The 13,051-nt window shown below is 50.1% G+C and overlaps 2 protein-coding genes and 1 long non-coding RNA gene across 5 annotated transcripts; 2 read left to right on the top strand and 1 right to left on the bottom strand.

Annotated features, from left to right (window-relative positions):
- Nucleotides 1-400: 400 nt before the first annotated feature.
- Nucleotides 401-6,100, top strand: TMEM79 (transmembrane protein 79). 2 transcript variants are annotated; one of them, XM_010953896.3, is made up of 5 exons: nucleotides 401-523; nucleotides 1,323-2,122; nucleotides 2,387-2,600; nucleotides 5,044-5,286; nucleotides 5,583-6,100. In XM_010953896.3, the coding sequence occupies exons 2-4, from the start codon at nucleotides 1,363-1,365 to the stop codon at nucleotides 5,255-5,257; spliced, it is 1,188 nt and encodes a 395-aa protein (XP_010952198.1). In that variant the 5' UTR covers nucleotides 401-523; nucleotides 1,323-1,362; the 3' UTR covers nucleotides 5,258-5,286; nucleotides 5,583-6,100. The 2 variants fall into 2 exon arrangements, with proteins under 2 accessions (XP_010952198.1, XP_074205676.1); XM_074349575.1 differs by having other exon boundaries at nucleotides 5,044-6,100.
- Nucleotides 6,101-6,362: 262 nt separating this feature from the next.
- Nucleotides 6,363-9,361, bottom strand: GLMP (glycosylated lysosomal membrane protein). Of its 2 annotated transcripts, XM_010953895.3 has the most exons (6): nucleotides 9,203-9,361; nucleotides 8,434-8,691; nucleotides 8,032-8,232; nucleotides 7,688-7,906; nucleotides 6,979-7,235; nucleotides 6,363-6,865 (listed from the first exon to the last, which is right to left on the bottom strand). In XM_010953895.3, the coding sequence occupies exons 1-6, from the start codon at nucleotides 9,359-9,361 to the stop codon at nucleotides 6,700-6,702; spliced, it is 1,260 nt and encodes a 419-aa protein (XP_010952197.2). In that variant the 3' UTR covers nucleotides 6,363-6,699. The 2 variants fall into 2 exon arrangements, with proteins under 2 accessions (XP_010952197.2, XP_074205675.1); XM_074349574.1 differs by lacking the exon at nucleotides 6,979-7,235.
- LOC141574364 (uncharacterized) lies at nucleotides 6,758-7,611 on the top strand. Its single transcript, XR_012501334.1, has 2 exons — nucleotides 6,758-6,892; nucleotides 7,380-7,611. It is a non-coding gene; the product is annotated as an uncharacterized LOC141574364 (long non-coding RNA).
- Nucleotides 9,362-13,051: the final 3,690 nt, after the last annotated feature.

The following is a 13,051-nucleotide window of genomic DNA, read 5'->3' on the forward strand; positions in this document are numbered from 1 at the left end:
GTTGCTAGGCTTCTTTATTATGTTACCCCAGTAGAACAAGCTCCTGAAACGCAAAGACTTCGCCTGTCATCTTGTCCTTTACTGTGACTGTGCCTAGATTAGTGTCTAGCTAATAATAGGTGCTCAATAAATATTGAATGAGTAAGTGAATTCCACCTCTTTGGGGGTATCCCAGCCTGCTCCAAGCACCCTCTGATGCACAAACCCACTCTTCCCCCACTCTGGTCTCCTGTGCTGGGAGTTCCTACACATCCCATGTTCCTAGAACACACACCTCTATGCCCAGCTGCACCAGCCCCTAACCAACTTTCAGAAAGGACGACGTCCTCCTCTGCTTTTTCTGTCGGCAGATTCAGCAGGGCGGGGCCTGCCCCTTTAATCTGGGCCCCACCTGCTCTGGTCAGACAGGTTTGGAGACACAGGTAAAGGGAGGGAGACCGAGAGGAATACTTGCAGAGCCAGCAGGAAGCCAGGCAGCTCCTTCCCGTGTGCTGGGGAACCTCTGCCTCTCTCCAGATGGAAAGTAAGAGGGTGTCATGGATCCAAACAGTAAGGGGTAGGAGGTCCTTGAGGAGGTAGAGGGAGGGGAATCAGCCCCATCCAGAAGCAGTGAGGTGGAGGGCGGCAGGGAGGGGAGAAAGACAGGAGAGGAGGCATGGGAAACAGCCATGATTTAACCTAGAGGTTAGAATGGACAGACCCAGACTCTCCGGAGATGGAGGAGGTGGGTTAGTGAGAAGTCTGGAAACTGACCAAGTACCCAGACTGGAGATGAAAGAACAGGGTGTGCTGCCACTGCCAGCTCTTTGGGATAGATTTGTTGGCAAATCAATGGTGGTATCAATTGCCAGGGGAGTTCTAACTGGGGATTTGTGGGGAGAAGGGGAGATTTGGAGGTGAAAGGGTAGCTTCTCTGGCCACAAGAAGATCCTTAGTGGGAAGAAAGCCCTTGGCAAAGTTCTAGACACCTTTTCTTCCCATTCCTGTATTAGGGTGGCCATGACCCCAGAGGTTTTGGTGGAGGTGGGTAGAAGGCATAGGTGGAGGCTGGCTGAGGCCACAGCTGCCAGAGCCTGTGCCCCCAACTCACCCTCTGCTGCTGAATAGTATTCAATGTCGAAACGGTGCCTCCGTTTCAGCTGCTCACTTCCCTCTTGCCTCCCTCTGTTTCAACACCTTCCCTTGGACTATGTTCTCCTTAATGACCCAGAAGGGGCTAAAGCCCATGAGGCCAGCTGTCCTGGAGAGTTCCAATTCTATCAACCCATCCTGAGGGCCAGAGGACAGCAGCATCTGATAGAGCTTTCCTCTGCTCCCTTCAGGGTGACACGACCTTGCAGTAGACCCCCAAAGTGCCCCAGGATGACAGAACCGGAGACCCTGGCCCTGATGGAAGTGAAGGGGCCTGAGGCTTTGGAGAAGAGCCCACCCCAGGCCTTGGTCCCTAATGGCCAGAAGCCAGAAGGAGAAGGTGGGGCTGAGTCTCTCGGAGCTGAGTCCTCCAAAGTAGGGTCCTCAGCTGGGTCTCCCACAGCTGGAGAGGGGACCGAGGATGGTCTAGACAGCACAGTAAGTGAGGCTGCCACCTTGCCCTGGGGGACTGGCCCCCAGCCCAGTGCCCCATTCCCAGATCCCCCTGGCTGGAAGGACATTGAGCCTGAGCCCCTGGAGTCACAGCCACCCACCAAGCTAGAGGAGTTGCCTGAAGATGACGCCAGCCTGCTGCCTGAGAAGGCGACCCGGGCCTTCGTGCCCATCGACCTACAGTGCATTGAGCGGCGGCCGCAGGAGGACCTTGTTGTGTTCTGTGAGGCGAGCGAGGGCGAGCGCCGCCGGGCCTTCCTGTCCCCCCGGGCCACCCACCCTGCGCCCCCAGAGTGCAAGTGGGCCGAGGCAGTGGTGAGGCCGCCTGGCCGCTCCTGTGGGGGCTGCAGGGGCTGTGGAGGCCGTGAGGGGCTGAGGGCCGTGGCCTCAGTGGGAGCCGCCCTCGTTCTCTTCCCCTGCCTGCTGTACGGGGCGTATGCCTTCCTGCCCTTCGATGCCCCACGCCTGCCCACCATGAGTTCCCGCCTCGTCTACACGCTGCGCTGCGGGGTCTTTGCCACCTTCCCCATTGTGCTGGGTGAGCCTGGGCCCTGTGAGATGGGAGGGCGCATCTGGGAGCTGGGCTGGAGGGCAGGGCCCGCCTGGCTTGGGGAACAGGAGCTTCCCTTCACTAGACCTGGACCCTCAGGGACTCCAGGTGACCCTGTCACCCTGTGTGCCCGCCTCCTCCCAGGACCACCTCAGCCCCACGGCGTCGAGCCCATGCTCCACTACAAACCCTGTCCCCGCTTCCTGCCTGCCACCCCTCTCCTGATCCTCTGTGCTCTCCAACCCCACCCAGGGATCCTGGTGCACGGGCTGAGCCTGCTGTGTTTTTCTGCCTTACGGCCCTTTGGGGAGCCACGGCGGGAGGTGGAGCTCCACCGGCGATATGTGGCCCAGTCAGTCCAGCTCTTCATCCTCTACTTCTTTAACCTGGCTGTGCTTTCCACCTACCTGCCCCAAGACACCCTCAAACTGCTCCCTCTGCTCACTGGTCTCTTTGCCATCTCCCGGTGAGTTGGGGATGGGGGTGGGGCACAGGGGAGGTGGTGGTGCTAGAGGGACCCGGACATCAGAATGTCTGGAGAGCCCGGGACAGGGAGCTTTCTGGATTCTGCATCAGCCCAAATGAGCCCTGGAAATATAAGTCCACTTTCTCCATTGTACCTTACCTCACCTAGCAGCGGGTGATCAGCTCATATGTCTTTCATATAACACATGCAAACCTAGAACAGGAAGGGCTTTCAGGTGTCTCCTAGACCAACGTCCCACCCATTGCAGCACTCCTCAGTGGCACTCCGGTCTGGTGGCTGTTGGCCTCTAGTTGAGCACCCTCTGTGACCAACTGCTTAGTTCTTTATAAGGCAATCTGTTTCATTTTTCAAAAATCCTAATTATTAGAAGGTTCTTCTTTACGTTGTGCTAAAAACTGCTGCCCTGATTCTGACCTCTGAAAGTGCCTAGACAAATTCAGATATTTGATTGACAACAGTTCTCAATTCCCTGACTCCAGCACTCTGCTCCCTCAGTGTTTACTTTTCTAAGTAGCTCTGGTCCCTTCACTGTCCTGGGTCCTCCTGTCTGGGCAGGAAATTGTCCTGCTTGTCAATTGTGGGGGTGGAGGGGGGGCTGTTCAAGAGTATTGTCCTGTTCATACAAACCAAGGCCATGTTAAGCCTCACAGCAGCCTTATTACTCTCCTTCCATTTAGAATTTGTCATCACATGAAATCCTTAGAGGTATTTTCATGTGAACTACTGTTAACCCACAAGGCACCTTTGAATTTCTGAAGCCCAATGCAAGTCTTTCCATTTTTTTCTCCTAATACATTTCCTTTTGTTACTTTCCATATAGATTAGCAGGTAGCTTTTACTGCTAAAACATTCTTCCTATTGAGCTAAAATCTGTCTTCCTGACACTTCTGAGTGTAGTCTGGTGGTCATCTCTCCCACCAGCCTCCTGACCATCATACCGCCCTGCATGTTCTCCCGATAGATGTTTCCAAAGATAAATATGTTCCTGCTCATGTAACTCAACCTCACATCTCCCTCTGACGGTCTCAGATAGAAGTTGGCTTAAGCAGTAAGAATCATCAGGGAGCTAAAAGAAGACTCAGCAACTGTCTGGTCCATTCATCCATTTTACAGAGAGGAAGTCACTACAGACTGGGGAGAAGAGTTGCATAGTTCAGTCAGCAGCAGTGGCAGAACTAGAACCCATGTCCCTTCCCTCTCTCATCCAGGGTCCTTTCTTCTCTACCTTGGGCAAGTTACTTAAGCTTTTGTGCCTCAGTTTCATTATCTATAAAATGGAGTTATTGTGAAGATTAAATGAGTTAATTCATGTAGAGTGCTTACAATAGTCTGGTACTTGGTAAGGGTTCACTGAATATGAACTTTTATTACCATTATGCCAAACTACTTCCTAGTACAGTAGAGAGGCTGCAGTTACTCTAACCTCTGTTTCACAGGTGAAAAAAAAAAGGTACCTCAATTTTGTAATAAGTGGTCCTTCATATATTAAGAGGAAGCTGCTGCCCTCCCCCCAATGAAGGGATGTGTATTCTGAGTGGATCTTCCAAGAAAGGAAATTTGGTTGTGCCTGATCCATCTTTCTGGGCTTCAGGCTCTCTTGAAGCTTGCTTCCATCCTCTCTTCTTTCCCTCAGCTTGTCTAAAATCGCAGGAGAGGAGGGTGATGAACAGGCAGGGGTTCAAATCACAGTTTTACTATTTCCCCAATGTGCGACTTTGGACCAGTCCTACTTAACCCCTTTGGAATCTTAGTTTCATCTGCAAAAGGGGAAATAAATACAATGGAATACACTGCAGCTGTAAAAGTATGAAAAAGCTGTTTCTATACTGATACAACATTATCTCCAACATACAGTAAATGGGAAAAAAATCAATGTGTAGAACAGTCTTTATATATAGTATGCTACCAAATTTCAAAAAAGGGGTAAAGAGAAAACAAACATTTTTTGTTCATATATACATAAAGCATCATGATGCACAAGAAGCCACAACATTGGATGTCTGGGATGGGAGTGGAATCGAGGTGGGGAAGTGAGGGAAGAGGATGGGGCAGCTGGGAATCAATAAAGGGAGGAAGACATTTTACTATACTCACTGGAAACTTTGAATTTTGAACCATGTGAACTTACATTGCCTATTCAAACATTTTAAATTAAAATTTGAAAAGTGAAAAAAAAAAGAGGGAAGTGAATAATATATTCACTTCTGAGATATGGGGGTCTAAATTAAATAGTGCCCCCAAAGTAGTCAGCACTGTGCCTGGCACATAATAAGTACACAAACACTGGCTGTTTTCAGAAGCATCAGTCATGCCCACCAACCCCCATCTGCTCCCTCACTTTCTACTCCCCCCATCCTCAGCCTGTTGCCAGTTAGCAGACCCACTTCCCTCAAGGAAAGCCCGATCTTTTCTTGCCTCCCAGGCTTATATACTGGCTGACCCTCGCCGTGGGCCGTTCCTTCCGAGGCTTTGGCTACGGCCTGACGTTCCTGCCCCTGCTGTCCATGCTGGTGTGGAACCTTTACTACATGTTCCTGGTGGAGCCCGAACGCATGCTCACCGCCTCCGAGAGCCGCCTTGACTACCCCGACCACGCCCGCTCGGCATCGGATCACAGGCCCCGCCCCTGGGGCTGAGCGGCTCCGCCCCCTTGCCCCCAGCCCAGGTACCTGGGTGGGATGAACCCAGCGACTGCCCCGACAGGGTTCCCATCCAATTAGAGCCTGGACTGTCCCCGGCTCTCCCCCAAGTTGGGGTGCTGCCTTTCACCTTTGGAGCCTGGGACAGTTATGAGGGAGGGACTTAAGACATTCTTGTAGGGAAAGAGGCTGACAGCCATGTTCCTTAAGGATGCTGAGGGCGCAGGGCCAGGAACAGGAGCAGAGGCATGGTTCCTTCCTGAGCAGCCTCTCACCACTGCCGCTAGGCCCCATCACTGCTGGACTCTGTTTCACTCTCCAGCTTCCTGTGAGGCAGTCGGCAGAGCCACAGCCAAAACTCGGACCATTTCTGTGCCAGTTGTCTAAGCAGAGGGCCTCAATGGAACTAGAAATTTTGCCCATGCCTAAAGGTAAAGACTGCCATCAGATCAAATAGGACTTTCACGGCTGGTGGAAATCTTCCAGGGGGCCTGGGTTCAGGACCCTCCATGACTGGCCTCTTAGGCCCTTTAGCCTCAATCAAGAGGATTACAGCTGCCCCAGTCCACAATGGCTGCTTCCTCCCTTCCCACCCTTTATGTCCCTATAACCTCCCCCCTCCAAACTGCCCAGAAGTCATGCCTCTCCCATGGGAAGAGGAGCGGACAGGGAAACCTGCCTCCCAAGAGGAGTGTGTGTGTGTGTGTGTGTGTGTGTGTGTGTGTGTGTGTGTGTGTGTGTATGCACCCACATGTGGTGACTGGGGAATGGATGGAAGGCACAGTGGCTGATATGAAGCCTGTGTGAATGTGTGTGTAACAATAAATGACTACCACAGTCTTCCTTGGCTCTTCCTTCATGTTTGCCCCTCAGTCTTAAGTGTCCTTTCCTTGTTTGAGTCAGACTGCTCCAGAAACCTCCCAGCTCCACATGTTGAAGAGTGGCTGGCAGAAGCCTGGTCTCATGGCAAGGGAGAGAACTAGGCCTGCTGAGGAAATGGGGCCACAAACAAGATCTTGCCTTCCACGCCCATCTCTTAGCCCTCTCATTTCCTGGAACCAGCCCCAAACCAGCCCAACAACACACACACCGAGAGACAAACCCTGTGGAAAAAATAAGTCTATTTCATGCCCTTGAGGGCAGCCAATCAGTGAGAAGTCCTCTCATTTAGGCCTGTGAGTCTCATTCAAGGGAAATGGGGGGTGGAGGGGCGGGGAAGTAAAAGAGGGGACTCTCCCACTACCAATCACTCTGTCCCTGGTCCCTCCTCAGAGTTTGAAGGAAGCTCCACCTGGGTCCACAGGAAGTTGAGGCTGGTCTCTGAAGTTCTGCTGAAAAGCAAGATGGGAAAAGGGAGCAGCTGGCTGGAAATACTGACCCTCAAACCTGTAGACCAGCAAGGAAAGTCCAGTAATGTTTTTCTGTCTAGTGAGCAAGCCTCAATTTATGAGCTGGTATTCTGAGTGCCGCTTGTGGCTTAGCAGCAGAAACAGACCTCCTGCCAGCAGCATGAGCCCCGGAGCACCCAGGGCCACTGCCATGATGCCCAGGACAAGCGGGGACAAGGCATCCACTGGAGGGGTACCCACACCAAGGAGCACTGACCTAGAGCAAGCAGAGTGAGAAAGGGAGGTAAGTAGGCTTAGGAGGGAAGGCTGAGAGGCCCAGCCCTCCCCTACTTCACCCTCCCAACCGTCGGCCCATGTCCTGACTCTTACCAGCTGAGGTAGTGTTGGTCCCAATAGCCAGGGCCTGTGGAAGCCCCAAATGTCAGATTGAAGGCACAGAAGTTGCTCTGGGGCCCGAAGAAGGCTCGGACAATGGGTGACTGGGGGAGAAGGTATGCCAAGGTGGGGTAAAGAGGGGAAACTTGGCAGGACATGGCTGATTCCCGGCTCCCCTGCTTCTGTGAGAAAGCAACTGGTCGCCACTGCATGAAGCCTGATGGGAGGGAGCCCCATAGCAGCTGGTCCAACTGGGGAGAAAGGCAAACAGGCAGGGTGAGGAGAACCAACAGTGTTGCTCCCCTACCCTTTCCCAGCCTCTGACAGGAGTTGTCCTGAGTCCTAGGCCTGGGTCTAGAACTCACAGGCTGTTTGCACCTATCTCTTCTCTGCAGAAAGGGGAGCTGAACTGGATGGCAGAGTCTTTTTCCAGCCTCAACACTCAGCAAACCTGCACTCAGCTCCCTCTTCTGGGCCCCCACACCCTTGCAGATCCCACCTGCCAGAGCACTAGTCATACTGGACTGCCTTCTGTCTGGCTTCCCCACTGAGGGCAGAAACGGTGCTAAATTCATCAGCATAGTGCCCAGCACAAAATTGCTGAATAAAGTGCTGCTAAATCGTAAATGGTTGAATGATTGTCTGTGATCCTAAGGTCCCCCTTTCACCCCCTATCCATCTGTCTCTCTGCTGGAAGCCTAACCTGGAAGACGGCGGGTGCATATTCATCATCAATGGAGTGCTGCTCCTGCACCGAGGGGCAGTCGGGGCCCTGGCCCAAGGTGGCTACCTCCAGCCCAAACAGGGAGCGGTTTCCCCGGGGAGAGGCCCCAACCAGCGCCACTTCTAGCTGGCAGGTGTCCGCTGTGTGGAGAAGGCGAGGGGGTTGGACTGGTCGGCCAGATCTGGAGAAGGCCTGCACCTAGGATGGAGGAGGCAAAGGAGGTGTGGGAAGCAGGTGGATACCTGCATTTGAAGACAACCCCCCATCATTAACTCCCACCCTCATAAACTGGCCTTTTGAATTCTGATTCTCCATAACCTTACCCTGAAGATCAGGCTGCCATTGGCAAAAGCCCCAGTGGGGTCGTGAATGGGGTGGCCTCGAAATGTAACACTCAGGGTGGCAGGATCCAATGAGTCAGTGATGTTGTTCCAGGAGAACTCGGCCAAGGAATATGGAGGATATGACTTTCCTGGAGAATCTGCAGCCGCATCAGATGTGTTGGTGCTGTCAAACTCAAATAGCTGGTGGGTGGGGGTGGGGAGGGACTGGGTTGCCTGAGTCCAGCTTTCTCCTGAATCACCACCCCCCCCCATACACTGGACCCCACCCCAGTCTCTCATACCTGACTCTACTTCACCCACTCTGTCTTTAGTTTCTTCCTCTAATTCAGATGAACCCTCTCCTCTACACTCTTCCCCTTGGTTCTCCCCCAACCTCCTCACCCTGGTAAAGACGAGGGCAGAAGAAAATTGGATGCTGTCCTTGGGGTGTACCATCAGGGCCCCATCAGGATCAGAGGAGATCAGGAGGCTCCAGTTGACACTCAGGGTGCTGTAGGGGGTGTTGGTAGCCACCAGCAGCACTGCTGGGGGTCCCAGGCTGCTCCACACATAGTGCAGTGTGGAGTTGGTACCCACTGCCCGGACATGAAGCAGGTTCTGGGGGGCATCCAGCCAGTCAGAGATGACCTCCAGAGACACCTGGAAGGAACATGAGTAGTGGAGGGTCAAGGGAACCGATTCAGGGAGAGACACAGGGGAAAGATGCTTGGGGACAGGGAGACCGGGCTTCAGAAATGATGAGGAAAGGGTGGGACCCTGGGGTCTAGGCAAGAGAAATGCTTGTGGGAGCTAAGGAGATCCTGGTGTAAAAGGAGAGGTGGGGTGGAGGAGAGGTGTGTAGAGCCAGAAGTGCCCTGACCTTGGTGGAGAGATCAGGGCACAGGGCCAAGAGGAAGAAAAAAATCCAACACTTGCCTGGACCTGGCTCACTCAGGGCTAAGTCATGGTCCAGCTTTCACCGGAAGACAGGATACCCTCACATCTGCCCTGTTCCACAGTCCTGTCCCATGATCCATGGCTGCCCCGACTCTCAGATTGAAGAAACTCTATTCCATGCAAGCAACCTCTAACACCACCCCTCGGTTGCCTGGGTTCCAAATACCCTTCAAGGGTAGCATATCCTGAAACACCTACTGCTGTAGCTCCTCACCTGGCGGGTCTCTTCCCCCAGCAGGCCAAATGGAGCTGTTGTCAGAAGTAGACTCAGAAGGAGCACGGGGCTGGGGGCACAGTGCCCCCAACCCCGGCAGGGCTCCTCACAGCCACTCATGCGGTCCCAGCTCCAGAGGGCGGAAGAAACGCTAGTCATGTGACTCACAGGTTCAGCTGATCTCTTTAAAGGGTGGGGCCATCACAACAGTTCTTAAAGAGACCGCCTCCCTTAACCCAGATTTCGGCTTGAGTGAGAATAGAATCAGAAAGGTTAGGAGTTCATCATCCCCCACGGAGCTGGCAAACAAGACATCCCAGACGGGATTTGCAGACATACTCGCAACCTCTCCTACCCAGCTGGTCCCACTAAACAGTTATCTGTAAGTGGGCATTATGTCTGGATTCAAGGTCCAAATAGAATCTCTATAAAATGTCTCTGTAGCAGGGAAGGCAGAGAGAGGAATTTGAAGGAATTTGGTAGAAGAGAGCGCGTACCTCAGGGGGTTCTTTTATTCAATTATTAATATTTATTGAGCCCCCAGGTATACAGGTTCTTGTCCTGGAAGAGCTCACAATTTTATCGTAGAGAAAAGAAACCCTAGGTAACAGGATATGAAAGCAATATGTATTTGTCAAAGGAGGGAGTTCGAATCTGGATGAATGAAGCACTTTTTCTTGTTCTTTTTTTCTTAAGCCTAAAATTATTTTGACTAATAGTATATGCATGTTACCGAGTCCAAACTTGTTCTGCTCACTGCAAGACAGGCCAATAAATCGGGAGATGAGGTGTTGGGGCAAGGAATAAGGACTTTATTCGGAAAGCTGGCAGACCAAGAGGATGACAGGCTAATGTCTTGGAGAATCCTCCTCCACCAGTTAGCACACAGGCTTCTTTTACACAAAAAAACAGGGGAGGGGGTGTGGTTGGTTGTTGCAAACTTCTTGGTGTAGGATTCTTTGCTCCTGCAGCTGTCCACGTGGGCCAGCTCTTGGTGCTCCTGCAAAACCTCCAACAAAACAAATGTTATTCTCTATTCTGCAACTTATCTTTACGTGAGTGCAGAGCTAGCAAGACTAAGCCTAGACAACAGGGCACAGGATTAAAGCCAAAGGAACAGATCTAATATGGAGTCAGATTTGTTCCTTTTCTGTTAATGCATATGATATAAAACTCATAAGGTACCAAAGGGTATCACCCCTTTTCCCCTGCAATCTGGGTCCTTCCTTGAGATAACATTACTATCAGTTTCTCACGTGTCCTTCCTAAAATAGTCTAAGCACACTCAAATATATACACACACACAGTACATTATATATATAAAATACCATATAATGGCATCCACTGTTTTGCAGTTTGCTTTTTCACTTATATTTTGGGGACTATTCTCCATTAATGCATTTGGAACTGTCTCATTCTCCATAGTATTTCATAGCAGGGGGGGTATTCCCTGGATATATTTAGCCAGAACCTTGATAGTTTGCAACACTTTGCCATGGCAAACAACACTGAGAGGAATAGCCCTGTGTGTACCGCATTTCATACACATTTGTAACCAAATCTACAGGATAAACACCCAGGGGCAGAACTGATGGTCAAACTGCCCTCTGAGGTTCATCAATTGACACACCATGTTCGGGGGCTCATTTCTCCCACATCCCTGCAAGTGTTTACCAAACTTAATTACATTTCCCTAGGAACAAGGTTAAGCATTTCTTTGTTTTAGTCATTTGTTTTTGCTTCTCTGAAGCATTTTTTACTCTTTGCCTATTTTTCTGAGGCCGTCTTCTTGACTGCCAAGTTCCAAGTTTAAGGAAATTACTCTTGTATTGTTGCAAACATCCTCTATCCCTCATTTGTCTTTTGCAGTGCAAATCTATGTAGTTACCCTATTTTTCTCCACTCTGGTATTTTTAAATCTCATGTTTTCTTCTACTATTCTTACGGTTCCACTTTCTTATGTTTAAATCTTGCATGTAATTAATTTTGCTGTAATAAGTGAAGAAAGGATCCAAATGGCTACTCTAAGATAAAACTTGTTTCCTTAAAAACTTATATTTTCTTCAGAAAAAAACTACTTGCACCCTTTGAGGTCCAACTCTGAGAGCTGATAAGGGAAAATATAAACAAGGGTCATGGCTGAGTACAGATATGAGTAAACAAGAATTCAAGTCCGTCCCCCCCCCCCCCCCCCGCCGCCAAATACTGTCATTGGGTTGGGTGGGGGAAAGGATTTAGCTGAATCTAGAAATCTGACAGGAAGGACCATGAGCAAAGTCAAAATGGCAGCAAAATTGTGTTCATGCAATCACTTAGGGCTCATGCAAGGCAACAAATTGGATGCTTTTAATCACTATGTTAAATTTAGGCTTTGAACAGCACAAAGGGGCTTCGAAAGCTAGACTGAAGAGTACTGACTGATCTAATGTGCCAGGAAGAATTTCCATAGGTTCAAGAGACGCTACAGGGGCTTAAATAAAAAAGAGGCACTGATGACAGCAGAGAAGACTACTATGTACAGTTACCCAAGTGCTTAACTGTTAGAGCTGAAACCAGAATGGACCTAGAAACATGTAAGGAACAAATGGGAGGATATTCTTCCCCCTCATAATCTCTCAGGTCTTGCAGTTTTTCCAAGATCTTTTTATTTACTTGAGAATTAATCCATTATCTTTCTCTAAGGCCTTAAAAGTTGAAGGAATTAATACTGTAACTAAAGAGGCAGGGATTTCAGCAAAAGGTAGGTAGGCTTATTCCAGAGCTCCTCGTGGAAGAGAAGCCGAGGACTTAAGACTCGGTTAAGCAGGAAGCTAAGTATTAGGTAGACAGAGTAAGAGCAGTCTGCAGAGACCCTTCCCACAGCGCAGCTCAGTTCCAGCAGCAGGGCTGTCAGCACTCAGCTTCCAGAGCCAGGCTGCCTGCAGTGGAATCCCAGGTCTGCCATTTACCAGCTTTCTGATCCTTGAACCAACCACTTTATTTATGCTTTAGATTCCCCATCATAAAATGGGGTTATTACCTATCTTATAGGGTCCTTGATTAACTAACACATGTGAAGTACCCAGAACGTATTCTGTTACACAACAGGCACTGTATGCCAGCTACCATTAGTCTACCCAAGATTCAGCTTAGTAAGTCCTGTGGTCAGGGAGATAAAGGGTGACTGTATGAGTCATAAGGACAAAGGGGACAGTGGAAGGCCTAGTAGCCAAGAGGAAGGACTCTGAAGAAATCAAAGGTTGGCCCCATCTAGCCTCCAGTATTTCTAGGCCACTAAAAGATTTTCTGCCTTGATAAGAACAAAGCAAAGCACAAATAGCTTTAAATCTTTTGCTTCTAACAGGGAAAGCAGAGGTCCTACTGTGACACAAGCATGGCGGGATAGTAAGCCAGCTAGCCAGAATAGGTAAGAATCAGGAAGAACACTGGGAGAGGGCAGAGAAAAAGAATTCCAGGTATGATAGGAAGGATTCTATACAAAAATAAAGTACATGTAGATGTTCTATGTTCTTTGGGATAAATGCCTGAACCCTAGCACTTATTGGGTGTTGATCTATACAAAGCCACATATGAGGAACACCCATGGTTTGGACAGGCTCCTCCTGTTCTTTGGGTGGTGAATGCAAAGTGGTGCTTCCTTAAGCCTTACAGTATCATTCTTTGAACTCTTATTAGAGTCTTCCCAACCACTATCTACTGAGAAGTCTGAAGAATACCCCCTGAAGAACGCAAAGATATTTAATGACCTCATTCCCATCATTCTTCCTTCCCAGGAAGGATTTTTGCTTCCTCCCTCCTTGCCAGGAGGCAGAGAGATGACCCAAGGTTAAAAAACACATAACAACTGTC

The sequence above is a fragment of the Camelus bactrianus genome, chromosome 21, assembly GCF_048773025.1.
Source record: "Camelus bactrianus isolate YW-2024 breed Bactrian camel chromosome 21, ASM4877302v1, whole genome shotgun sequence".
Taxonomy (NCBI): Eukaryota; Metazoa; Chordata; class Mammalia; order Artiodactyla; family Camelidae; genus Camelus; species Camelus bactrianus.

Bases quoted from the DNA above. Each gene is read 5' to 3' on its own strand.
- TMEM79 (XM_074349575.1), top strand. From the start codon at position 1,363: ATGACAGAACCGGAGACCCTGGCCCTGATGGAAGTGAAGGGGCCTGAG. The intron at 2,123-2,386 runs GTGAGCCTGGGC...AACCCCACCCAG, and splicing joins CACCTTCCCCATTGTGCTGG to GGATCCTGGTGCACGGGCTG. The intron at 2,601-5,043 runs GTGAGTTGGGGA...CTTGCCTCCCAG, and splicing joins GGTCTCTTTGCCATCTCCCG to GCTTATATACTGGCTGACCC.
- GLMP (XM_010953895.3), bottom strand. From the start codon at position 9,361: ATGACTAGCGTTTCTTCCGCCCTCTGGAGCTGGGACCGCATGAGTGGC. The intron at 8,692-9,202 runs GTGAGGAGCTAC...TGTTCCTTCCAG, and splicing joins TGGGGGAAGAGACCCGCCAG to GTGTCTCTGGAGGTCATCTC. The intron at 6,866-6,978 runs GTAAGAGTCAGG...TGCTTGCTCTAG, and splicing joins GACCAACACTACCTCAGCTG to GTCAGTGCTCCTTGGTGTGG.